We start from the raw sequence: 26,140 nt of genomic DNA on the forward strand, positions 1-26,140 counted from the left end.
TTTTCTGTCCAATTCTGAAACCATTATCTTTGTCTTTAATGAAGCTTCCTATCTCCATAGACTGCCCCTTCTTGGCTGACAAATTACCTGCTCACTGGCCCATCTCTCTTTTTGATGCCATTTATGAGCTCCTCTCAGATAACCTTGCTTTTGCCGTAAGTGGAGCAGTGGGATTTCGAACTTGGGAAGAAAAAAATGGCAACTAGATCTGTTATAAAATCCTGAAATGGATTCTCTTCCACATCACGGACTCACAAAATCTTCAGAGAGTAGAACAAAATTACTCTGATTTCAAGCCTTATTAAAAGTTAGTATCAGGATAAGAGGGAACAAAATGAAAAACTAGTTATGATCTATAACCTGGTCTTGGTGTGAGTCCTGCAGTTGAAAGAGGTGATGTCATCACTTTATTGGATGGTGATTGTTTAGATGGCAATAATGGTACCACAGCTGCAGCTGAAAAGAAACAGAATGAGACGTTGATTTTTGATCAGCCAAAAAAGCAGATGAAGAAATGAATGATGATAAAAATACCTCTAGTGTCTGCTGTTAGGAAGGGTAACTGTTTCTCCTCTTGTTCCTCTTCATAGGCTTCATATACTACCACAGGAGGTAATTTGGTCTGAAATAAGCAGTTGATTTTCTTTGTTTTCCAGATACTGTGAAGTGTTTAAAAATTAACAAGCCCTCCATGATTCAGAGATTTTCTAATGTTATTCCTTTCCATTTAACCTGACTTCAGTGTTAAAAACCAGAATTTTAAATTCACCTGGTTGGTTTACCAGGAAAGTTGTCATACCTAAATATGAGATATATATTTTTTTAGTTGGCCTTTACAGAATTTTATTTATAAACTTAAAAATGATAATCTACAATTGAGTTCAATTCTTATACTTAATTATAACAGTGTAATTGCTTTTTAATAATGTCGTTTCACACTGTGGCACAAATATTCCTGCATTAAACAAAGGAATGATAATTCTTGTAACAGTATCAGGGATAAACTATAGCAATTATAAATTATATATTATATTATAAATTATAGCCTGCATGCAACATCAGAACTCTTACTCAGAACAACCAGCTCTGAGCATACCACGTTAAAGGAGCTATTACAGTACCTGTCTGGTAGTAAAATAAGGTGAAGGTTACATACTACATCAGGCAGCACAGAGGGATATATATTTTAAACTTCTGCTCACTGAAGTCTGCTGAATTTTCATACCGGAGCTAATGGATGAGGAAGATCACCAAGACTCAGAGGACTTTCTACTGTAGATACTCCAGGTGTCTGTGCTGAAAGTGGTTGTCTATTAACTTGGTGGTTCCGAAGTGTGTAATATAAAGAACTTGGAGATACTGAATGGAAATATGAACCACTTATACTTGCACCATTTCCATTACAGTTGTATATTAAGGTACCATGTTCATCTTCACAAAATTGGTTTACTAATTTGGACTCCAGAGCTGTTTAAAAAAAAAGAAAGTAAAAAACACCATACTGAGAAATTCAATGAATTTTTAAAATATGGACTATTTATATACATCAGTAATACACATGTAATCCAGTACTCCTTTGGATTGTTTATATGTCTCTAAGAAGATTATTCCAGACTCTCTGCACTATAGCTTTTTTTGGTCACAAATTTGCCAGCATGTAAGTCCTCTACATGGTACAAAATACAATGAACTTATTTAAAGGTGTTCATCCAAGCTTAGTAACAACTACTAGTTGGTTACAGGAAAATAACTTCTTACCTTGCTTATGTGAACAACCAAATGAAAAAGGGAAGTGAACAATTTATGACAATGGGTTTCATTCTGACTTACAGTCCAGCAGATGTGCAATGCATGAGCACTTACTCAGCCTAGAAAACCAGTTTAAGCAGCTGTTTTCCTAGACTGGGTGACATCCCCCTGTTGGAGTGTTGAATCATTGCCCTATAATGTGACTCCTTAAAAGAAGTGAATCTCTATCTCTAGGTTCCTATTACTTTGCACCTTGTAACTAATCCTGATCAGCATCAAAACTTGACATATCCATAAAGACAGTACTGTCCCCCCACCATGCCCCGTTCTGAGAAGCATCAGATACAATGCATAACTGCAGTGAACGCACCTGGAAGGGTGTTAAAGTCATCAATGAGAAACATGTGTTCTGTGTCTGGATCTGAAGCGATCAGATTTAGCTCACGCACGAACTCGGCCTGTGTTGGATCTGAAGTGTTTACAATTCCTATTGCGTACATTTCGATGTTTGCTGCGTGAGCCTCTCGAACGACAGTGTCCAGTTTTACAGCTTCTCTCTTGTCTGCTTGGCCATCTGTCAGCACAAGAGCTACTTTCCGCACTCCTGCTCGAGCACCGAGGAATCCTTCCTGGGTTGCTTTACGGATAGCAGTTCCTGTGTAAGTGCCTTCTCCCATGTATTGCATTTTTCTAATTGCTTCCTTAACATCCTGTCGAGTTGTATATTTGTTGAGACCAAATTCTAGTTGAACTTCTAAACTGTATAACACAAGGCCAATTCTAGTAGCATTTCTGCCTACAGTTACTCTGTCTACTAAAGCAGTTACAAAGTCTTTGACAATCTCAAAATTTTCTGGTCCCACACTCTCAGAGCTGTCAATCACAAATACAAGCTCCATAGGAATTTCCTTACATTTAATACCGCAACCTGCAAAGGAAAAATAAAAAAAACCCAGATCACAATGACTTGACATGGTATCCTTTTGAAAAGGAGAAGAATGTAAATGTAATAAAGAAAATATAGAACCTGAACGTAAAGATTTCCTGAGTACTTACCACATATCTCTTTAATTAATTTAATTATATCTTCTCTCTGGATATGAAAAGAATTAAATATGAAATTATTTTACAACTTTGCCTCTTTCAAATAATGCATAATATTGACACTAACAAATATTTTGTTTATAATTAATATTTGTGTCCTACAGGAACTTAGAAAAATCTTACTGTTTAGCTTTCAAACCTGACCTTCCAAACAGGGAATGAGTCCCACATTTTACACTGAACTGTTTCATATGCATATAACAATCATTAACTTGACAACACAGAAACATCTTTGTCTAAAACAATTAACTACGGTTTTGTAAAAATGTTTTGTGATTAACTGATTCTCATTAAAACTGAAAATCATTCATATTTTAGTATCTGAATAATATGATATCCATTTTAAATGTATTGGGAGTGGAGAAACAGACCCAACTTTAGGAATTGTATTGCTTGTAGTGAGCTGATGTATGACAGAGCACCAACACAGAATGGAATTGGGAGTTGGAAGCCCTGGTGTACCTGGCCCACTCTGTTACCCAGATTTCATCAGAAAAAAGAAAAAACAGCTTCTGCCTTCAAAGCTATCTGTTCAGAAAAGTGAGACCTTCTGTGAACAAAGTGTTTCTTGTTATTAGAGCAATCCTTTGTTATATATTTTTAAGTGCATGACAGGACTCATTTGGCATTGAGTCAGTCTTTCAAATACAACCTTTTGCTACTGCTGCTCAGCTTCCATAAAACTTAGTAGTAGTCACTGACATACTTTTACTGAATTTGGGTCAAGTGCAGTTCAGACTTAGCAGAAATATAATTAAGTTCATAGCATGACAGACCATGACAAGTTTGAAGATCCTTGCTCTTTATACTCTTAAATACTTGTAAAAAATCCTTTCTGCAGCAAGTGCACTCCTGAGTCATCTAACACTAACTGTAAAAGAACATATAGCAGAAAAATGCCTAAAATTACCAGGAACTTAAAATTCCATTTCAGTAGAAAGTAGATGAGAAAAAATCAGAAATCTTTGAGTGGTTTCATGCTGCAGTATTACTGAGACCACTTCTTGTCAGAAAGCTCCGTCCAAAATAATTAACAGGATATGTTTCATCTGATCTAGTATTGTTTATATCTTGCCATAAGGGGATTTAAATAATGGAATTTGCTTACTGTTAGACCTTGCTCTCCCTTCGGTCCAGTTTTGCCCTGTAACAGTGATTGTTAATTCAACATTGCAATTAATTAGTAACATTGTAATTCAGAATCTGACTTCATCAATACCATTATTTGAACAATATTTGGCCAATAGGAACTTTGGCTAGAAAAAGTGGTATTTCTGTGATACTACCTTGTGCATTCAGTATCTGCAGCCTCCTAAGGTGATGGTGTTATATGGGAATTGGATGACCTCAAGTCTCCCACTCAGTCACCGATTGTCAGTTTACATTAGAAAGAGAGAATCTGTGCAAAGCTTTCTTGTCTACCATGTTGTGTTGATTTCCTCTCTCAATAGACTGTGTACCTGCCTGACACCCTGGAATAATGAGAAGTCTGCTTCATCATGTGTGAGTTTAATAGGGCCAGTAGCAGGACAAGAATGAATTTTTAAAATATGGACTATTTATATGTTAGTGTATATATATATATATACATATACATATACATGTGTCACCCCCCAGCAATGGAGTTTATATATTCCTACTTAATAGTATGCAAATTTCAGAACAAAAGAGCACCACATATTACTTGTGTGCTTTTGGGGACCTGCCCATCAGCAGAAGTTTTCATTTTGACTCCCCTCATTGTTCATCAGCTTTGAGGGAAAGTCTGAGCTGTAGTTATTTGCTAGCCATAGAATAGAATTGCATAGTTTTGTCTTGAAACATGGCAGTTGTCCTTCAGTGCTCTCCTGGTTTCAGCTGGGATAGAGTTCATTTTCTTCTTAGTAGCTGGTTTAGGGCTGTGTTTTGGGTTTACTGTGGGAATCATGTTGACAACACACTGATGTTTTGGATGTTGCTAAGTGGTGCTTACCCTAAGTCAAGGACTTTTCAGTTTCCCATGCTCTGCCAGTGAGGAGCTGCACAAGGAACTGCAGGGAACATGGCCAGGACAGCTGACCCGAAGTGGCCAAAGGGATATTCCATAGCATAGGATGTCACACTCAGTACACAAACGGGGGGGAGTTGGCTGGGAGGGGCCCATCACTGCTTTGGGGTGGGCTGGGCATTGGTCAGTGGGTGGTGAACAACTGTACTGGGCATCACTTGTTTTTTTCATTATTATGATTATTATTATACTTTGGTTCAATTACTAAACTGTTTTATGTCCACCCATGAGTCTTCTGTTTGTTTATGTTTATTTTCTACTTTTTTATCTGATTCACCTCCCCATCCCACCAGGGCTGGGGGGTAGGTGACTGAGTGGCTGCATGGTATTTAGTTGCTGGCTGGGGTTAAATCATGACAACTTCCTTAAGAGAGAAACCACATCTGTGCGATAAGTGGGGTATTAATCAAGGAAATGTCTTTTTGCTTTTAAAGTTTTTCATTGTTTCAGTTTCTTAAGTATTTCAGATTATATGTAGTTAAATAGAAAGAAGAACACACAACTCAGCTTTGTTTTTACATGGTTTAAGAAAACAGCCATGATAAACCTGAGTTACTCACGGGTTCTCCAGATAAACCAGGGTCACCCACATCACCTTTTTCTCCTTTTTTCCCCTTGTCACCTGTAGCTCCTCGATCTCCCTGTAAAACCATGTTGGTAAGCAGACAGAAAGCGTAAGTCAGTTTTTATTACACTTTTCAAATTTCTCTCTAGTTGCCTTTGCTGAATTCACCTTCAGCTTCTGATATGACAGAAATCTTCGTTAGACATCATTTAAATAACTTGGTATTTTGTGAATTTCATTAATAACTTGTAGGATTGGCTAAGCATCCTTATGGGAAAAAATAAGTGAAGCTGTTTGAACAATGAACCATCTCAAACAACTATATGCACACTATAGAGGGGTTTCATGTGATATTACATGATGGAAATTATTATCAGTGTCTTAGAAAAATAAGATAACAGTAGGGAAATAGAAAAGAAATCCAAGGGTGTCATTGGAATGAATAATGAGAATATCACTCTGAGAAACCTTTTGGCCCAGAAAAGGTGTTTGGAATTGCAAACATGGATTCGTGTGTCCTGGTTTGATTTTTGGTAGACTATGGTATTTTGTACAGCCTTTCTGAGCCAATGTGATTGCATCTAAAAGCTGATTCCAACCTAAAGTTTTCTTTTTCTTAACATTGATGTAAAGCCCAAATTTTGCATACTGGGTGAAAGAAAGGCAGTAATATTAATTCGAATAATAAAATAATATAACTTCTACTAATAATATAATCTTCCAATATCTGGGGTTTTCCCATTCCCTTTACACAGAATTTATAAGCCTTCAATGAGAGCTGACTGTAATGAGTATTTTCAGTGTGTTCTTTTCCATCTAGGGCATTATCTCTGATTTACGTATCATACCTTCTGTCCTAAAAGCCCATCTCCAGGAGGGCCTCGTGGTCCTGGCATTCCTTGAATTCCTTGTTCCCCCTAATGATAATCCAAGTAGTGATATTAACTCTTTGTAATCATTAATCATGCTTTAAGTTTAAATGTTCAAAGAGAAAGTGTTTCAAACTGCATTTTAACAATTATCTTGAGGCACTTGAGACAATGTAGTAGCTAGCTTATATTTCTCAAATATTTCTTCAGTATAAAGTTATATAATATTGAAAAACCACATTATTGATTTTAATTTTAATTTGTTCCCTCTTTCTATCCCATTTTATTCATTCTCATTCCCTTTTTCTTATTTCTGTCTTTTGAGTGTGTCTCATCTGACTGATGCTTTGGGTATAAGTGCATGTTACAGGGAAAAATTAATATTACACATAAATTGAGGATGGAGACTCTTTCTCTGCCATAGATAGTATTCATATAACTGCTTCAGGCTGTCTCCATGGGCATGAGAGCTGAGGAAGAAGAAATGGTATTTTTAATTTTGTAAAGGTATCTTTGATGAAAGTTCCTTCCTTCTCCCTCAACACGTGTGCTTGGGCTTGTTCCCAGCAGTAGATACAGAACATACTTTGTACGTGCTCCCATTATCCTTCTCATTTTCTCGCCTGAGGCTCTCTTCATATAAGAAACTATGTGAGATCTCCCTAACACTGTGATGGTCAGACTGACCGCTCAGCACAGGGTAAATATTGGAGACATGAAGCCTTTTTACCTTAGTTCCTTGAATACCTTCACCAGGAGGTCCCAGAGGGCCAGGTGGCCCTGGGCGTCCTATGGTTCCCTAGAGAATATTCATAATAAAATACACAATAAATTGTTATACCACCATGTAATTTCTTGTCCACCCTCTACCAGACATTTCTTTTTATAAGTAGTGAGGATAAGATTGATCTGTCCGACAAAGACTCATTTCAGCCTTTATCAGATTATTAAAATCCAGTTTATACTTCAAAGGAGTCACTTGGCTTAATGATTACTGAACATAAATAACCTTGCTGAGAGATATATACGTTGTGTTGAAGGAAGGATTGTATTGGTGGGATATTGGGGACTGAATTAAGATTTAAGAGAGGATTATTATTGTTTTGTTATCTTTCATCACCATTAAGTAAGACCCATGGGCATACATACTAATGTGGCATTGCAAATAAATACTTGTTGCTAATTCATAAGATAGTTTTCAAAAGAACTCTAGAGAAAATGTTTCCATTCCATATGTTATTCACAGGAAGCAATCAAAACCCACATAGTGAAATATTAATTTCATGCCTATATTGCTATTCCAGTATCCCTGCACAAAATTCTCTCTTTCCTCATTTGTAAGGATACTGTGCACATGCCAGTCCTTGGGACTAGTCCAGGCTGGGGAAGTGCTTCACCACTGCTTTGCTCTGGATGTGGTTTTCATGCCAATGTGAACTGAATCTCTGGGACCAATAAGTCACATTGTGCAGGTAACACATTATTATGTTGCATAATCTTTGCATTTGACTTTGTTGAGTTCCTTTACATTTACATTCTACACCGTTTCTGTTGCATTAGTAGACTTCTAAAACTGAGCTGTAGGAGCATAAGAATTCCCAATTTGGGAGGTTTCATAGTGAAAATTGCTTTTTATAGTTACAACTACTTTCAGGCCTTTGTCATGATGTATATTATAACTACAAAAATAATCCTTTTTTTCAAGGATCGATTCCTTATTGGTCATTATATGTTTATTAGGTTGGTATAGTAAAAAAGAAGAATTAATTCCAGAAGAACTCAACAGTATGTCTATAGCTGTAACAGTAGCATGGGCAAGACACACTAAGTGCTTGCCAGGCCATTAATTTTGACCAATGCCAGGTTTGAAGAAACTTTTGCTACTCAGGTGCAGCTAATGCCTGCAGGAGCTAAATGTTTTGTCACTGATCTTCACTGCAAGGTTATCATTTATCATATGCAACTGGAAGAAGGCTATGGTTTATGGCTAGTTACCAGAAACATTTTTGATTTTCTACAAAATAAAGATTATTTGTTGGATTAATTGTTTCCAGTGAAGAGTGAAGACAGAAGACATGTGGATGTCTATGCATGTCTATGCATTTTTATAGTATAGTTTGTTTGTTTGTTTTTTAGAAAAAAGACAAAGGGAGACATAATTGTTAAATCTCTTACTTTTGGTCCTGGCAAACCTTCTCCTGGTGGACCGGGGAGGCCAACTGGTCCTCTAATACCAGGATCACCCTGAAAGGCGATACTTTAAGAGATAAGTAGTGAATACAAAAGTTTAATTTATCTCTAGGATTCCCAGCACCTCTTATACTCAAATGGGACAAAGAGAACTATTGAACAACATGGTGCAAGTCCAAACAGTGATAACTCATGAATATGGCAGGCAGGACAAGGAAGTTACTGGGAATAAACAGCTAGTGGTCTAAACATATTCAAGACATGTACAGCCAATTATGCATGGTTACACAGGAATTACAATTCCCGTGTTGAAAACAAAACAAAAAAACCACAAAGATTTTGCTGGCTGTCAGTTGAGTCACACTCTATATTCAAATTGCCACTGTTCTAGCTTTTTCCTATCAGTGTCTCCAGACAGCTAGGGGTTTGAGGTCAGTGGAAAAAAGATGCATGTCCTTTTAAGAGACATTAAGCATGTTTAAATAGTTGCAGTCAATTCTTCAATTGCCTGTATAATGCCAGTAATCCTGCAATCTGCATCAGGATGAGTTCTGAAGTGAAGCTTGAAGAGCTTCTATGGGATCTACCTTTTATATACTGACAAGGAAGTTAAAGCTGGACTGAATAGGTATTCTGACTGTGATATATAAGTAGGAATTATATCTCCACGAAGTAACATATACATATACATATACATATACATATACATATACATATACATATACATATACATATACATATACATACACATACACATACACATACACATACACATACACATACACATACACATACACATACACATACACATACACATACACATACACATACATATACATATACATATACATATACATATACATTTCCTTCTCTAGAAGTTAAGGTCTGTACCTTAGGTCCTGGTAGCCCGACTCCATCTGGGCCTTGTTCACCAGGAATCCCAGGGAGGCCTGGCAAGCCCTGAAATTATATACAGAGACAACATACATTTAATTTACGGTTATATTGACTATGTGCTTTTGTTAACATTTGTATGGTAGTGTCTTGGATATATTGTCTCTTGGTGGGATCACTTTAGTCTACAATTGGTTAAATTTTACTCTTATAAACCAGAAGTGGTGTCAGTGGCATATGTGTGTGTGTTGAATGCCATGCAGGGGGCTTGCATGTGTTTGAAGACAGAGGAGTCTAATCTGGAAAGACAGTTGCCACAGCCATTCTGCACTGCATAATCAAGAGAAGTGGAGGACAGGGAAGGTCTCGCACTATTTCAGAAGGAGATTTTCCTTCTATGTTGAAATGCATTTCCACAGTTGAGGAGTCTTTTTAGGCCTTTAGACCAACAAATCTTTCCTAGCATGTCAGACACAGAGGCGAATCACTTACGTGTAGCACTTATTTGTTCCCAATTCACATAAAAAAAAGTCTATAAACTTACAGGTGGGCCGGGATAACCATCTCCTTTTGGCCCAAAGGGCCCCGGGGGTCCTGGAAGGCCTCGGTCACCCTGATGAAGGCAGGAAAAACCTCTGAGTGAAATGCTTTACTGAAATCCTCCTGGCTTATTTTACTAGTTCTATCAGAAACTAGTTTAACAATTTAGAATCTACCTTTGCCCCAGGAAGTCCAAAACCTGGTTCTCCAATTGGTCCAGCAAGACCAGGTAACCCAATGTCACCCTGCAATGAAGAAAATAAATACTCCTGTTACGTATTTTATTAAACTCCAATCACAGGCTGGTTTTCTGTTATACAAATTTATATATATCAAACATAATAGCTAATTTTATTTATTGCTACTGCAAGCATTAAAACCCAAAAGCAGAATAAAGAAAAGTATTTTGATATCCAAGGTTATTCAGAATAAAGCAATCAACAAGAGTAGGCCATACCTCAACCTGCCATACAGTTAATACAAAAGCACTGTGGTAACTAGACTGGATATAATCCATAACTCTATTCATAGGAAAGAAAAAGTTTTAGTCGACCTTCTGAGGCTGAAATGCTTTAAACAAGTATTAGCATAGCCTACTTCAGTTTTCAGCCTGTGTTTATAGGCACTAGGAGCTGGATTCTGGATGTTACCTTTGGCCCAGGCACAGCTCTTCCAGGAGGGCCTGGCATTCCAAGACGTCCTGGTGCACCAGGCTCTCCCTGCAGTGAAGGAAGGAGAGAAAGACCAATGGATTTTTCTGAAAGTGAGCATGACCATCTCATATAGAAAACATTTATGCAATAATTTACAATATTCCATTAAAATTCTATTAGAATTTCTAATATGCAATTCTACGTGGAATATCTGTGGAATATGTTTGAAGAACTGATAACGAGCATACTTCTGTTTTCTCAATGGAAATGAGATCCTTCTGTCACTGCACAAACAGATGCTATTAGAAGTCCCTTTCTTAGTATATTTGAGACTTAGTCATACAGCACTCAAGACTTCCTGCCCAGCTCTGTAGGTATACTGAAAACATGTATACTTTTCTGTTAGATTAGATTTTTTTGAAAATAGTCCTTTCAGTGTACTTTTTTACCTCTTTTACCTTTTATGTGGAAATACTCTTGTGTGTGTAAATAGCAAAAGACTTCTTAAGAAACTGGAGGAGAAACCTAGAGTAGCTCTTCTCTCACTTTCAGTGAGAACTGAGTATTTTAATGGAAACTCCAAATTCATAAAAGAATATTAGCTATGAGTCAGTGTAAGGGAAAATAAAGTCCTGTCACATATGTATATTCCATACACAATACTATCTTCCCAAATATTTCAGTATAAAAATACCAGTAGATACCTTAACTTTTTGTAAACCAACAGGGCAGCAATGTGGTAAAGGCAAAGTTTTTTAAAAAATGCTTCTAGCTGTTTACAGGGATCATGGTGTGTCTTGCTAAGAGAAGCGTTAGCTGGACTTTTTTTTTATTATTATTATTTAATGAAGCAAGTTCATTCTGGAACAGTTGTTTCTGAGATCTGGAACAAAACACAGCTTTAGGAGGCTATTTTACACACAAAACATAATAATAAACTCACTTTAGCTCCAGGAGGCCCAGGCACTCCTGCTGGTCCTGTTAATCCACGTATTCCTCTCTGACCTTGATCTCCCTACAAAAATGGAGAAGACATGTCACACATACTAAATAATATTAAGAGTTATTATTATTATTATAAGAATGTGCTAACTGGAATTAACTGTAAATATCAGTGAAAGATAGCAAAGATCTATCTTGTAGGTGGTGCACATGAGCTGTTCCTATTGCCTTCATTGGCAAGTCAGTTAATTCTGCTCAGTAATTGTCCAGTTTTGGATTGGTACAGTTACAACTACATAGATTTAATCCAAAATGAAATTAACTAACTTACCAGTGAATACTGGGGAAAAAAAACCAACCCAAAAGGAATCTTAAAGATTGAATCCTTGCAGCTGAAAACTAAGTTATTACATTAAAAAGATACTGTCTAAGAAAAATTATCAAACCAGGAAAATATAATTCACTTGGTAGTACTTTTTTTTGATTCTAAGGCAAATAGGGCCAATCAATTGATCACGATGCCCTGTCTGATTGACCAGCTTACACTTCCGGGAAGAAAAAGCTGAGAATAGTGTAAAGTTTGTAAAGGGAAAGCTGGTATTCGAGAGGATTATTAGGCTGTAATAATTACAAAAAACGTAAAACTGTGAGTCCAGAATAATATTTTTTTGTTACTTATATTAGACAAAAAAAGCCAAGGCTTTGACAAACTTATTCCTGGAACATGACAATATCGCATGACATCTTTAGTAAGAAATTCTCACCTTTTCCCCCTGTATTCCAATTCCTGGAGCACCTTCAGGACCTCTAAGACCAGGTAACCCTGGTTCACCCTTGAATAGAAAAATCAAGGGAGCATTTCATAGCATTGCATAGACATGGTGCAAGATCAACTTTGTATTCCCTTGAATAAGTTTATTAAAATCATAGACCTTTTAGAGTCAATGACAAAACTCCCACTGATGTCAGCTGGGTTCAGGATTTTCTTCCCACATTCACAAGCATGCAGTATAAAACTCCAGGTGGAATGCATGAAGTAGCCTTAGTGATGGCTGAACACTTTGATTATATAATCTTAAATACTGGTGTTTCTGATTCTAGGAAAATAACGTGATCAGAAGGCCAGAAAGGTTTCCCATAGCCATTTTAGTGGTTTTCCTTCTGAGTTGCAGGGCATTTAGTGGATTTTAAAAAGCCAAAAACTGTAAACAGTGTAAGACAATGCCCCACCCCAAAAAAGCAGAGAAAGCAAAGTTTACCCTAAAAAAGTATATTCGAAAGAGAATTCTTTTCACTGAAAAAGTGTGGTGCTTTTCCACTCTCTCTTCTAGGTCCGGGTATCAGCACAGGGAGAGCAGTAGGAATGCTTGGAGGGAAGCAGGTAGACTGCAGACAGAGATGAACCAACCTTTTGTCCAGGGGCTCCATCTTCTCCTGGAAGACCAGGCAGACCTGCCAGTCCTGAAGGCCCTGGCTCACCCTAACATCAGTAAAAAGTAAATCCTTCTATTAAATTCAGACTTGGTACTAATCTTTCTCTGACTTGAGGAAATCTATTTAATTTTTTTTCTAAACTTTAAATGTATTTATAGCACATATTTATGCATATGACCTTATCTGTGCAATTAAAGTTCTTAGCTGTTAATGCTCCAGCTCAAACATAATGCCATCATATCATTAAATGGCAGCATTTATCAGATAGAACTGACTGTGACATGATTGACATCTTGCTGGTGAATATCAGTGCAAATCTGTTGATGGCAGTGGAATTGTCTTGGGCCTATTTATTTAAGATTCAAGAGCCTGACCTGGCTTTAGGTGAAATGGGATCATTTGGGGTCAAATGGGTTCAATCAGCATTACTGTATTTTGTGAAATTAAAGAAAGAAGTGGAATAATTTCTCTTCTTTTCCAACCCCTGTCCCAAATCTGTAACAAACGAGCAAAACCACGACCGCCCTGTGCCTTTCTACTATCACAAAAGTACTTTTTCATCTATTCCCATATTTTATGTTAATCTGGCTGTTAATGACATAGGGACTGGTTACTATCTTGGTCACTTCAGCACTAAGATAATCTGGTTACAGCTTCCTCTCCTCTTAGCAACTGTGCTTTCTGTCTGTCAGCACAGCTTGTTTCTTGTGATGAGCGTGTGAGGATGTAGGTGCTGCTCTGTTTCCATCATATTCTGGTTGAAAAGGGAAGGAGCAGCACAATAACCACTATTCAGTGCTTTTTTTCACCTCTCTGGCTATAGTGTAGCTTACACTTGGGACTGTAAATTCTGCCAACTGTTTCATATTCTGGATGGTTTTCTGGACAGAGCTGTAGGTGAGCTGTATGCAGCACTGACTTGAGCATGGGTCAGGCATGTGGAAATTTCTCTAGTCACCATAAATCTTACTACTTCATACAGAAGTGGTATATTTAAAATGTTCCCATATCTAGAGGTTATTGAAAGTCTGGCTTAAAAATTTAAAAGACTAAGACCCTAGATTTTATTTCTAAACCTGTTTTAGTGTCTACAGAAAGGATACTCAGGAAACACAAATTTATAATCTGAATAAAAAATAGATAAAATAATTCCTCTATTAACAGTGTACCTTAGAACCAGGTTCTCCAATACCTCTTTCTCCTGGCACTCCAGTCTCTCCAGGCAAGCCTTGTTCACCCTTAAGTAGATATTAGTTTTTGACAGCATTGTTATGGAAAAGTATCAAAGCATACGCTTCGTTGCTTACATATAAAAGAAGATTAGTATGATATTGTCTTTAGTATGATGTGTTAAACCCTTGGTCACAAAGATTGGGAATCTGCCACATATTTTGAGCTGTCACCAGAGTCATTGTTGAAAATTATAAAAACTGTAAATCTATAGTTATATGTCACTGGGAATCTTTCCTTCCAAAGTAGCTGATATTTCAGGAGCATATCTGGCTTCCACAGATAATTCATTCTTCTCTTTCTTTTTACCAGTGATAAAGCATATCCCTGCACAATCACTTTAAATGTAAGAGGTGACATCTGCTGCTGCAAAATTCTTTACCTTTTATGGACACTTCTCTGACTTACACCTCTGGTTCCTTTATACCATGCTTTAATAGCCTTCAGTCATTCAGAACTTTATTTGTCTTGTCTTTCAGGAAAACTGTTTAAATCTCAATTCCAAACACTTCTAGGGTGACATCTTTCATTAACAGTTCTGTATTTTGCAAATCTGTCAAGGCTAAATTATTCTAACGCTTTTCCTTCAGCAAAGGTAACCTTCATTACACCTTGGACCATTTTTAACGTCTAGATACAGTAAATACACAAATTCAACAGTGAGACAACAGTCAGCAGAAGCAACAAGGAAGGCAGCCAGTCTCTAAGGTATCTATGTATGTATTTTTCTGGCATGAAAACAGTACAGTGAGGATAAACATGATATTGAAATTTTAGTGTTCCTCTCTGTTAAGTGCAATTACTTTTCGGAACTGTTTCACTGCACCTGCATGTGATATGATGAAACTGCAAGTTCAAGGCAGACAACACTCTAAATGGAAATGTACTGGATGAAGTGCAGTTCACTGTCTGGTATGTGGTACCTCAAAGGTTCTGTGTTGACTCAAGCCCAAACTGAAATAGATAGCTGTGGCATCAATTTACAAAGGCTTTTCACTAGAGTTGTATCTGCTGTACAGTTTTATAATATTAATAAAGAAAATAATTTTCTGCATCTACGTCAATACTTAGATTGCTGTTCAGCACCTTAACATGGATAAAGATAGAGACATAATCATGAAACATAACAGTAAAAACAGCACAGTAGCTTTTACTTCAGAAAATTCCCTAACCTTTGGTCCAGGTAGTCCCTGTCCTGGTAGCCCTCTAGAGCCAGGTGGTCCTTTTGGGCCTTCTACTCCCTGAGAAGATTAGTTAAGTAATTATTAAAAATAAAATAGTTTCTGTTACTATACATTTAAGTATGAGGTGAGGGGGAAGTGAAAATTGCACCTTCTCTCCTTGAATTCCAATTCCAGGTAATCCAACTGGTCCAGGTAAACCAGGAGGACCAAATTCACCCTGGCAAAAAAAGTACAATTGCTTAGTTGTGAAAAGATACAGAAACAATCTGGGACAACTCCCATGCTAATTGACTTAACCTCTCTTGAAGTCAGTGAAGTTGGGGAATCTGATCTTTCATTTTTCATATATGCATTTATTTTGTGCTAGTTCAGCTGCAAACAACTGCTAGTCTCTTTTTCCCTTTTTAAACCTAAATTTTCCCACAGAATCAGATGCTTTTTCTAACATCTGTTTTAATATGAAGAAATATTAAAATAGGTTTGGAGAATTTATTGGACATAAATGTCAACAAAATACCATATTATCCAGGGTCTTTTGTGGGTTCCTTGCCTCATTTACACCTTTTGCAGTGAATATCAATCCCATATTCCCTGTATTATGTAGATTTATTGGCACTTCATTAATCCCCTGGTGTATTCCTTGCTCACCTTTTCACCTTTTATGCTGATGCCTGGAAGTCCACGAGGGCCTTTTGGTCCATCAAAACCACGGTCGCCCTACGTGAAAAAATAATATGTTGTTAACTGTGTAACTAGAGACACTGCTTACTCTGTCATCATGAAAACCAAAATGAGAACCAGAAAGCAGCTCCTGAATCTGTGTTCCAGAGGTGATCCTTTCAAATGAGTTTGCTCTGCAGTTTGAAATTGCTGATGAAAGAGCTGAACAAGCTTCTTTTTATCTTTCTGCCCATCTCAATTGCTTAAAGTCCTGTTTTGCTTCCTCTCAAATCAATGGCAAAACCAGAACTGATTTAAATGTTCACAGAGCTGAGTATTGAGACTAACTGAAAACTGAATTCTGCTGATTTGTCTCATGGGTTAATCTCATTCAAGTGTGGCAAGGAGGATCTGGCTCTCACTAAGCATTTTGCCAGACTGAAGATCAGGCCACCTGTATTGTTGTAGAAGTCTATTTGTAAATGTCATTGTCTTTCTAAATGTTTGTTTACAAAGCAGTGATCTTGGGAAAGTGCAAGTTACTAATAAGGATGCAAATATTGTGCTTTCTTGTACTTATGTTAATAAAACATGTAAAGGCAGATGTTAGCTTGTATAAATTGTCACAGAATCACCGAGACATCAAAGTTATGCTCCAGATGGGTCTTTTCTATCCCCAGTAACCAACTCCATTGTTTTAACTTTGACTAAAATACCTTATGTGGATTTCTGTTTTAAATTCTTTACTCCTGATGCTTTAGAACATCTGCCTTCATTATCCTTCTTACCGAACTGTGGGCTTGTAGTAAAGACACTGTGAAGAAAGCAACTGTAAATTTGCTTAGATTAACAAATCACCTGTTTAAAATGTGTTTAAAACCAGAAAGCTGACATGCTTGGCAGTCATAAATAGGATTAGAGATACAGACTCTGTTGATACATGCTTGGCTCCAGGTCAGACTTGGCAGTAAAAAGTAATTCATTTTTTATAGAACCAAGAGTTCCAATAGTGCTGGCAGAATTCCACTTTGATTATTTTATTCTATCTATCTCAATTGCTTAATAGTTTTGGTTAGTATATGCACTTGTCTGTACTTGTTCCCACTGTGCCTTGCTGCTGTGCTTTACTTATTAGTTGTAGTGTTTCTTCCCACATAAATTGGTGTTTCAGTGACAATGGAGTGATTTTAAAATGCATTTTCTTCAAATTGTTTTTTTTTGGTTTTTTCATTCATGAGATCTGCTAAGCAAATACAAGCCACCAACAATGAGGTTAAATGATTTATATAATTCATCATAAAATACACACTGGATGTTTGAAGATATTATGTTGCTAGCAGCAGTTAAATTTAAACCTAGGTGACTACAATATTGTGCTAAGCAGAAATCCTAAGATTTTTGGAAAGGGACAGTTGGGCTCTGCGTCTGTGAAACAATTTTTTGTTGTTTTCCCAACCACAATTGCCTTGGTGCATACATAAAAATGAGCAAACTGTTCAGCTGCTAATTTAGCTTGTGTACAAGCTGTGTCACTTTGTTATTGTAACCAAAGGCTGAAGTGACAAACTTGGCCTGGGAACTGGTTTTCACTGAGCAGCAAAAGGATCTTCTAGTGAATCCATCCATGCAGGTACAACTACTACTGCCATTATTTCCACTGGATCTGAAAATTAGTAAGAGCAGCTTTCTTTTGCCACAAACTGAATTCAGACTTCTGCTAAAATGCATAAGCTGGTGGCTGAGGTATGTAATAAGCTGTCTTAGGAAAAAACAACAACAAAATGCTAAATTCTTCATCTAGAAACAATTTTATAGTATTTTATTTATGCTCAAGGCTGTTTTAAAATTATAGCTGGAACTCATTCCATGCTTAGATCCCACAAATCAAGCATCAGGGGAATTAAATATCGGCTTTCCAGGCCCCAAAGGCTAGCTGTGCCTACAAGTCATGTTTGGACCAAGTGAATTCCATGAAAATATATTGGGTTGTTTGATGCCAAATTTTAATGTTAATTTACAAGGTACTTTTCTCAGATTCCTGTGCCTGCAATGGACTTGTTTTGGCGTGCACTCATTGAATGGTGCTGCTCTGGTCTTAAAACCCTTTGACTGCTGTACCTTCGCTCCTGGAAGCCCTTCTCCTGGTGAACCTCTTTCTCCTTGAACTCCTTGTGGTCCTTGAGGCCCCTGTTAACATAAGTTTAAAATGACCTAGAATACGTATTAATCACTCAAATGAACAGCAGTGTGTTCTATGTCTTTGTCAATTATAAGCACATGTTCAAATGTTGGTGTAGTGATATCCTGTTAAAAATAATACAGTAATACTCTATTTCCAGGGAATAAGTGATGAGCATTCAGGCCTGCAGCAATAACAATATTTTTCTGGTTACCAATGAATCACAGGTTATGTAGCTGAAATTTCTATTCCTTATACTTTTGAATCTTCACTCCCTAAACTTCTGTTTTAGAAATTCTTACTAATCTTTATTAATGTATCAGTATAATCATGAGAGATGGAGAACCAGATTAAAGCCCAGAATAGGGCTGAGGGAGACAAGGCTGTAGAGTTATTTGATTGTAATTGGCAGAGAGAGTAATAGCATGCCCTTCTCTTTTTGAAAGCAGATCTGGAAGGGCACAAGGGGCAAATAAGACAACCAAAACATTTCACTAAATGCAAGTCCAAAATCTGTGCATATTTAGCCTGCTTCACTGTGTTTTCCAGCATCTGGTTTTTGTGTGGTTTTTCTCTGATTTATTCCTTGAAGTAACACACACACCACAGAATTCTGGTAGACTTGGCTTTGCATAGCCTAAATATACTTCTGCTCAGAGCTTTAGAATTATTCCTAGTTCTTAGGTAAAGATAATTACACTGCATTCAGCCATAAGAGAAACTTCTTCTGAAGCAAATAAATTTTAAAGTAAATTAAAGAAACATCCTTAGGATATTTTTTTTAAAAATCAATCTTTTGTTATAGCAGTACAGCTTTTGTGGGTAGCAAAGATTCACATCACAGGCACCTCTTCCCCCAAGAAGTGGTTCTTTGCTCTGTGGTGTTATTGAAGAGACTTTGCAAGCACTTTGACTGTCACCACTGGCCTGATTCATACTACTCTTTTCCTTGGGCTCTTCAGCAAGAACTCACTCCTCTCCAGTGGTGTATTTTCAGCAGGTTTGAGATCAGTCAGTTCAGCTACCAAACAATCTTTCTCTTTTTCACGAGAGCACCTCTTTTGAAATTATTATTACAGATCTTTCCTTATCACTGGGGAAAAGCTACTTGTGAAAAAAAAAACTGGACAAACTTTCCCTCCTGGTTGCATTAGAAGTCTTTCATCCAGGTGATAGGAAATGCTGTACTGTATTTAACTCAGTAAAACGTGCTGCTTGCCATTTAGAAAATAATGACCATAAAATTTACGCTCTGATTTTCTGAATTACCACAAAGAGGTTGAGTTTACAACTACCAGCAGGAGGAATGGGAGGAAAAGAGGGAAGAGACTTCAGAGCCAAACCTACTATAAATTCTGAAGTTCTCCCCCTGAAAGCCATGCTGGTGTTAACGTTCTAGTGGTACTGAAAAGCAGTCAACTTAGAAGTTATCACTTAGGGATTTGAACCTGTCAGGCGACAGATTTTTTTAAGTATTTATGTGATTTTGCATAAGATGTTGTTTTTTTCATAGCTGCTTTGGAAGCAAAGATAATTAGAAAAGTTAATAAATTGGAAACATTTTCAGTTTATTGTGGGAAATGAGAGTCAGACAATGCAGTATGTATGACAGTGAGAAACAGTGGAAGAAGGGAAAGAGATGGTATCATTTAACACACATTTTTACAGGGAAGCATAGAGAATTTTCCCTTTCTGTCCTGCTTCCTTCTCACCAAATAAAAGATAGACATACCATAAATCCTGGCTCACCAACTCCAGGTGGCCCAATGGGGCCTGGTCTTCCTGTCAAACCGGTGTCACCCTTCAAACAAAGACGTATTTTGAATATGCTTGATTTAGGTACTTTTATGTGTGCAGCATATAACAACTCATCAGATATTCTGTGCTTGAAATACTAGATGTAGTAGAATACAGGAATGGCAGAGAAAATCTGAGTGTCCTCATAATCACAGAACATGCAAGGCCGAGCAGACATTGAACTGGTGTAGTTTCACAGCATGCATTTCTATGCATTTAAGAGAAGACAGTGTTGCATATAAACAGTTAATTATTCCCATCATATTCCCAGTCAAGAAATCAGTATTTCTATCACAGAGTTTTTGTTCTCTTTATGCCAGTCATCTAGACCAACAAGCCTGTTTTGCACAGAATAACTTCTGTTTAAGACTATGAATGTGTTTTTACTCAGCCATACTCTGCTTGGATTGAGTTATGTCAAGCATAACAACTACTGTAAAAAAGTCCTTTAAAATACATACTTAAAATTTACTTCTTTTGTTCCAAACAGTTTTGATCAACACACAAAATACCTTTCCAGTACCACAAAAACAGCATTTAGGGATTTGAAGCTTCTCATGTATCACCAAGTCTATTATCTCAGCTGTCTTGATCTTTGTTCTTATCCCACAATACATGCAATACAGAAGATGAGATGCTTGTACCTTTGGGCCTGGCAGTCCTATTCCAGTCTCTCCAGGCAAGCCAGGTGGCCCAGGAAGACCTCTTTCACCCTTTCAAAGAATGGAAAAGAAACAATTCTGCTTACAAATTGGTGTCCAGGAGAATCAGTTTAACTCAGTTTGTAGGTTAACTTTTGTGTATCCTGAATTTCAGCCCATGGGAATTCTATTCCACAGTACTTCATCTGTTCAGTGCTTTCAGTGCTTCAAAATTCCCTTGATTAAGAGCATAATTTACCCTATACAAAGTGATAACAGATTAAATAAAAGGTAAAAATTTCATTTCATGTGGGATATAAAAGTTTTGACCCCCAACTGTTCTACGCACCACTGTTGACCAGCAGGTGCTCTACATATGGTGCAAAGATGACATCAAGAGACATAACAAATAATGTCTTTTATATACTTATTTTCAAGTTTTTCTCTACAAAAATATTCCTTTTTAGCTACAGAATTCTTCTTGAGAATGTACAGTTTCAAGGGAAGACTTGATTTGAGATGCCAAACAGAATTCCTGTTTGGCATTTAGGGAAAAAACCCCTATTAATTTAAAATCTGAAGAAATGCAATGCTGAGTAATATTCTGTGATGCTGCCATATTTTAACTGTTCATAAGTGTGATTTGGAGTGTGATTTAGACCTGAATTCAATTCAGAGAGCAAATTAATACCTTTCTTAGGAACCTTGTAGAATACAAAAAATATATGATTTGCTATCCGTGTCACATTAAATTCCATCTACTACAAGAAGGGTATAGATTATAAAGATAAAATCATTACTGTTATGAGGCTATATTAATACCTTTTAGCATTAATAAAGAGAAGAAATAATGCCGTTCTTGCCTTTGATCCTTGGAGGCCTTCAGGCCCTTGATCTCCAGGTTGTCCTTGTGGACCCTGTTAAAACAGGAGTAGTTTTAATGAGATTTTTCATGCTTTCATAACAATGAAAATCTTGAAAAACCAATCTGTAATTTGCTGCACTCTGCATGATAATAAGAATGTCAGACATTTCAGAACTGAAGCTTTGCTTTCTGATGCATGTATAGATTGAGTACTCAGCTCAGTTGGAGCTGGGTCTGGTAATCAAGGGAGAGGATTTGGCTCTCCCTTTATTTGAATACAGTTAAAGGTAATCTACAGTCAAGATTTGCTGAAACACCTATGATGGGCTAAGCTTCGTGGCCTTCAGTCCAAGAGTTTTGGGATGACAAGAGACAAATGAGTTTCCGTGTGCTTCTTGAGATAGTGAAATAGTTAAGACACTAAACAGGAAATGAGTGATTTTGTTTTTTATGGAACTGTATTTGCTGTAATCTTTGAGACCATGAATTATAAGGATGATTTATTTATCTAGACTGCTTTTCCAAATTCTTGTTAATTTTGCTATTTAAGAATATAGATTTTGGGTGCCTTGAACTCAGCAACTCAAAGATTCCATGACATTTGTGGTATGGTATTATCTCAGAGCTTTGAATTCAGAGAACTAGGAATAGTTTCTTTTTTTGTTTGTTTGGAGAGGTTTTTGTCTGTGTAAATGTTTGTAGGGTTTTTTTTACCTGTAGGCCTCTTATTCCTCTTTGGCCTACTGGACCTTCAGGACCCTGAAAGATAAGTGAAAAAAATTATATATTTATGTATATATAGATTTCATCAAAACCACTTTTAGATAACTTTTTACTAAGCTATCTTATTTAAATATCTTTACATTAAAATAAAAACTAAATTTAAGAGAAGCTCAGTAGCCAGAAAGTATTAAATATTTTTTAAATGGACTGGTAATCAAAATAGAGAGTAATAATGAACAGTTTATTATCAAGGACTGGTAATCCAGGATTAAACTCTAGTTGTTTCATTTAAAATATTTACAGCAATTATACACTGAAAAGACTGAAGTTCAAAACATTAATTTCATTTTTAGCTCTCTTTCCTTTTGCTTACTGCTTCAAGCCTTCTGCCTCTGTTAAAGTAGAGTTTTACCATTGTTATAAACATGAAAATGTAGGAAGAGCTGAGGTTACTGAAAATGGTGTCCTTGCTCACTTCATATTTTAAAACTGTCAGCTGTTAATTTCCCTCAGCCTTAGAATTCATATATGCCTTAAATCTCTCACCATGATTTTTATTCAGAGAATTGTAGTTGTTCTGTGGTTTAACTGTGTTTTCTGAAAGCATAACAACTTTGTGGCTACTTACTCTGTCTCCTTTTATTCCTGGGATTCCACATTCACCTCTTTCACCCTGGAAAGGAATAGGAATAAATATTTATGAGGTATATTGGCATATCATCCTCATTCTCTGGGTGCTTTAGTTGAAAACCTAGCTGTTATTCTATTCATGACATACTATAGCAATTGTGTTTTAATTTCATTGAGGAAGAGTCTCATCTTCTATTACAGCTTGTGCAGCAACTGCTAAGATGATGATATTGTTCATTACTAGTATTTATAGGAAATATGGCACTATACATAATAAATAATTATAACATGAAATATGTAAGTGTAAGATCTGACTAAAAGAAGTACCTTCTCTCCTTTATATCCAGATTTCCCCTGGAAAAATAAAAAAGCAAAGCAGGTTGTGAAAATATATAATCTAAATGTAAGAGTGTGAGTATTGGCTCCATTAACATTCTACTCTCTCCAGAAAAACAGCATTTCAAGTAGAAAAGATGATCTCTGATAAACACGGCAATATGATTCGAAGTACTGCGCTTACTGGTCATGGTAGAGGCTTTTGTATGAGTGAACAAATCTCATGAAAGGATCATTTTCGACTGAGATTTTGGTGATGTAAAAGCAGATCAAGTAGAGCTCATATTTCCGTCTTAGTAAGAAACACGATAAAATGAGAAAGCAAGAAAAAAATCACCAATTAAAAAGGATATACTGAATAAATTAGAAAACATAAAGCAGAGTGATTCATATGTGAATGACTTCTGTGTTAAGCACTAAGAGACTGGTCCTACAATTAGTTCCTATGCATATTTCATTCAACTTTTTCATTGCTATTATACACATTGCTGTTATATATTTTTATTTGCCAAATGAGAAATTTAACCCAGAATGATGCAGGCAGAGTGTTGATTTCTGTAATGTTCTTAAATTAATGTATCAGAGCATTTCACACTTTTTAGGAGGGACTATGGATTATCAGAGAGTATTTTCTAAATCACACTTACAAGAAGAAATTATTACTTCTCATTAAACAATGAGAATGTTTTCAGTTCTTCTTGTGTTATTGAATCTTCAGTTGGTAAAGCAGAATTGAAATTTGCTGTTATAATTAAACAAAACAAAACAAAACAAAAGTGGTATTTTGCCTTAAAGGAACACTGCTTATTCCACTGCTCATTGGAGACTAAGAGCAAAAGCTTTTTTACCTCTATTCCATCTCGTCCTGGGATTCCATTAAGACCTGGCTCCCCCTATGAACAATCCAAAATCAAGATCAGTGAAATAAGGGAAATCAGGATTGTCCTGATTGTCTGAGTAGATATCTCAATATCTACAGAGATGCAATAGAGAGAGCACACCAGCTTTTATGTGTTCGATACAAGCTTTTAATTTGTAAAGAATACTCGTCTTTACAACAGCAAAAGAGGGTAGATGAAGTTTAAGAGCTTCACAGGTGGAAAGGACATAGGCAATGTTAGGATAATCTTTCCATATTAATAAAGGACCAAATCTTTCTCCTAAATCTGAAAAATCACCTTTGCTCCTTTCAGGCCTGGAGCTCCATCGTCCCCAGTGCGACCCTTTTTACCCTGGAAACAACAACATAAGATTCTTATAATATATGTTGGTAAAATAATTTTGTTTTACAATATATATGCTATTTTTTTGTATTTAGGATATTTGCTTCCAATAGATTTATTTTTAAAAATCTCTGCATTTACCATAACCTTGAAATTGAATTTCTGGGAACAGCAGGACCAACTCAACAGGCAGCCATTTTTCTCTTTTGTCTTTGTTGTAAACAAAAATTGTCCAGATCTCCTCTGAAGAAAAAAGGGGATTAGATGTTTTTGTAGCTACCCAGCTTGCTTAAGTGGGTGTTTTGTTTTCTTCTGAACCCTTTGAGCTGTATGCTTCTGTGTAAGAGGTACCTGCACTCTCCAACTAAAGAAAGCAAATAATAACCCAAACAAAACTACTGTTTACACATAGTAGAGGCTATATTTGCAATTTAAATGTGCTTTACTCTGCAGCAAAAAACCAGTATGTATTTCTGTTTATGTATGTACAGGATGTTCAGGTCAAAAGGATGAGGGTGGGCAAATCTAGGGTTCTTTTCAAACTCTGACACTGTCCCTTCACCTTGAGCAAGGGCTATAATGTACTATGGTGCTTTAGTTCAATGTTAGGGATATAATATCAGATCACTCAGTTATTTTTGAGATACAAACCCTGCAGTTTAGGTCACCAAACCTTGTATGAAGCAATCCCCTAGATTTGCTTAGGGGTTCTATTTGTAAGACTATTCTGAAAGAAATCTAGCCCATCTTACCCTTTTTACAAGTCTCTTGTCTCGGTTGCCATTCACTTAATGGCTCTCTCTCTTGCTTTGAGAGAGCTCTTTGGATATTAATGTTTGATTTGGAGCTCGTTGGATCGAGCTGCTCTTGTCTGATTGCAACAGGTGAGCTATTGTTCCACACAGGAAAGTTGTTCCTTTCTGCCTCTTATACTGCTGTGGCTAAAAGCAGAGCCTCACCACACCACACTGTTCTTTTCTCAGAGGGAGTGTCCCATGGCATTCTCAGGTCTCTCTCTACATTTCCTACTAGTGTGACATCTCCTACTAGTGTGACATTTCCATGCAATTTAACTATGGAGGACTACATATTGAACCTTGAACTTTTGCTGTCTCAGGATTTGGGTTCACATAATTTCTTTTAAAAATTCCAACAATTAGTTAAATCTTGATTTATACTCTATATCAGTTATTTGAGAAATGACAGCTACTTACAGCAGGGCCAGGAAGGCCTCTTTCTCCCTTCTCACAGTTACATGTGGCAACCTGGGGACACTTTGAATGAAAATAGTAGAAATCACCATATTTTAACAGAAGAGATAGAAAACACACGGGCATCTCCCTTAAGTTACTGTATGGCTAGTCTGAGTACACCAGTAATGACCAGAAATTATATTTACATGTTTTACAGAAATCTTTTAATTGTCAGTGAACACTCATCCAGACTGTGGCCTCTTACATTCCATCCAAAAATTTGTATCATTCCCATTCCTGAAATTTCAGTCATTTCAATAATGGCTTTACCTCCAAAGTCTTCACAAGGTCAGTTCATAAGTAATCTGTGTTTGTTTTGATTTGTTTTGATTACTAAGTACTGTAGAGATAGCCAAGACAATGGGGTAAGAAAACATCTTACATTTCTTTTCTATTTAACTCCACTATACGTAGAATAGATCATAGTTTAGC

The 26,140-nt window shown here is 36.6% G+C and overlaps 1 protein-coding gene and 1 long non-coding RNA gene across 3 annotated transcripts in view; one reads left to right on the top strand and one right to left on the bottom strand.

Moving 5' to 3' along the window:
- The window catches only part of LOC135417192 (uncharacterized), a 45,883-nt gene that overhangs the window by 3,020 nt on the left and 16,723 nt on the right, over positions 1–26,140 (top strand). The window contains exons 1-4 of one of the 2 annotated variants that reach the window (XR_010431955.1): positions 10,582–10,721; positions 12,885–13,049; positions 25,270–25,339; positions 25,866–25,996. This is a non-coding gene — a long non-coding RNA (uncharacterized LOC135417192). Of the gene's footprint in view, positions 1–10,581; positions 10,722–12,884; positions 13,050–25,269; positions 25,340–25,865; positions 25,997–26,140 lie in introns of those variants that run through there. The other variant, XR_010431956.1, reaches the window with a different exon arrangement.
- Positions 1–26,140, bottom strand: part of COL28A1 (collagen type XXVIII alpha 1 chain) — a 32,626-nt gene that overhangs the window by 2,253 nt on the left and 4,233 nt on the right. Inside the window, exons 4-34 of the mRNA XM_064660925.1 lie at positions 25,670–25,729; positions 24,411–24,464; positions 24,081–24,125; positions 23,224–23,250; positions 22,895–22,939; positions 22,258–22,302; positions 21,542–21,595; positions 20,682–20,750; positions 19,973–20,041; positions 18,180–18,248; positions 16,050–16,118; positions 15,550–15,618; positions 15,390–15,458; positions 14,157–14,225; positions 12,962–13,033; positions 12,318–12,386; positions 11,555–11,626; positions 10,609–10,677; positions 10,135–10,203; positions 9,963–10,031; positions 9,416–9,484; positions 8,510–8,578; positions 7,065–7,133; positions 6,314–6,382; positions 5,461–5,541; positions 3,962–3,997; positions 2,806–2,842; positions 2,120–2,677; positions 1,274–1,467; positions 535–622; positions 361–450 (exon numbers count right to left, since the gene is read on the bottom strand). Coding sequence (XP_064516995.1) covers positions 361–450; positions 535–622; positions 1,274–1,467; positions 2,120–2,677; positions 2,806–2,842; positions 3,962–3,997; positions 5,461–5,541; positions 6,314–6,382; positions 7,065–7,133; positions 8,510–8,578; positions 9,416–9,484; positions 9,963–10,031; positions 10,135–10,203; positions 10,609–10,677; positions 11,555–11,626; positions 12,318–12,386; positions 12,962–13,033; positions 14,157–14,225; positions 15,390–15,458; positions 15,550–15,618; positions 16,050–16,118; positions 18,180–18,248; positions 19,973–20,041; positions 20,682–20,750; positions 21,542–21,595; positions 22,258–22,302; positions 22,895–22,939; positions 23,224–23,250; positions 24,081–24,125; positions 24,411–24,464; positions 25,670–25,729 — 2,593 coding nt within the window. The remainder of the gene's footprint in view (positions 1–360; positions 451–534; positions 623–1,273; positions 1,468–2,119; positions 2,678–2,805; positions 2,843–3,961; positions 3,998–5,460; positions 5,542–6,313; positions 6,383–7,064; positions 7,134–8,509; positions 8,579–9,415; positions 9,485–9,962; positions 10,032–10,134; positions 10,204–10,608; positions 10,678–11,554; positions 11,627–12,317; positions 12,387–12,961; positions 13,034–14,156; positions 14,226–15,389; positions 15,459–15,549; positions 15,619–16,049; positions 16,119–18,179; positions 18,249–19,972; positions 20,042–20,681; positions 20,751–21,541; positions 21,596–22,257; positions 22,303–22,894; positions 22,940–23,223; positions 23,251–24,080; positions 24,126–24,410; positions 24,465–25,669; positions 25,730–26,140) is intronic.

Source organism: Pseudopipra pipra, chromosome 7 (genome assembly GCF_036250125.1).
Source record: "Pseudopipra pipra isolate bDixPip1 chromosome 7, bDixPip1.hap1, whole genome shotgun sequence".
Lineage (NCBI taxonomy): Eukaryota > Metazoa > Chordata > Aves > Passeriformes > Pipridae > Pseudopipra > Pseudopipra pipra.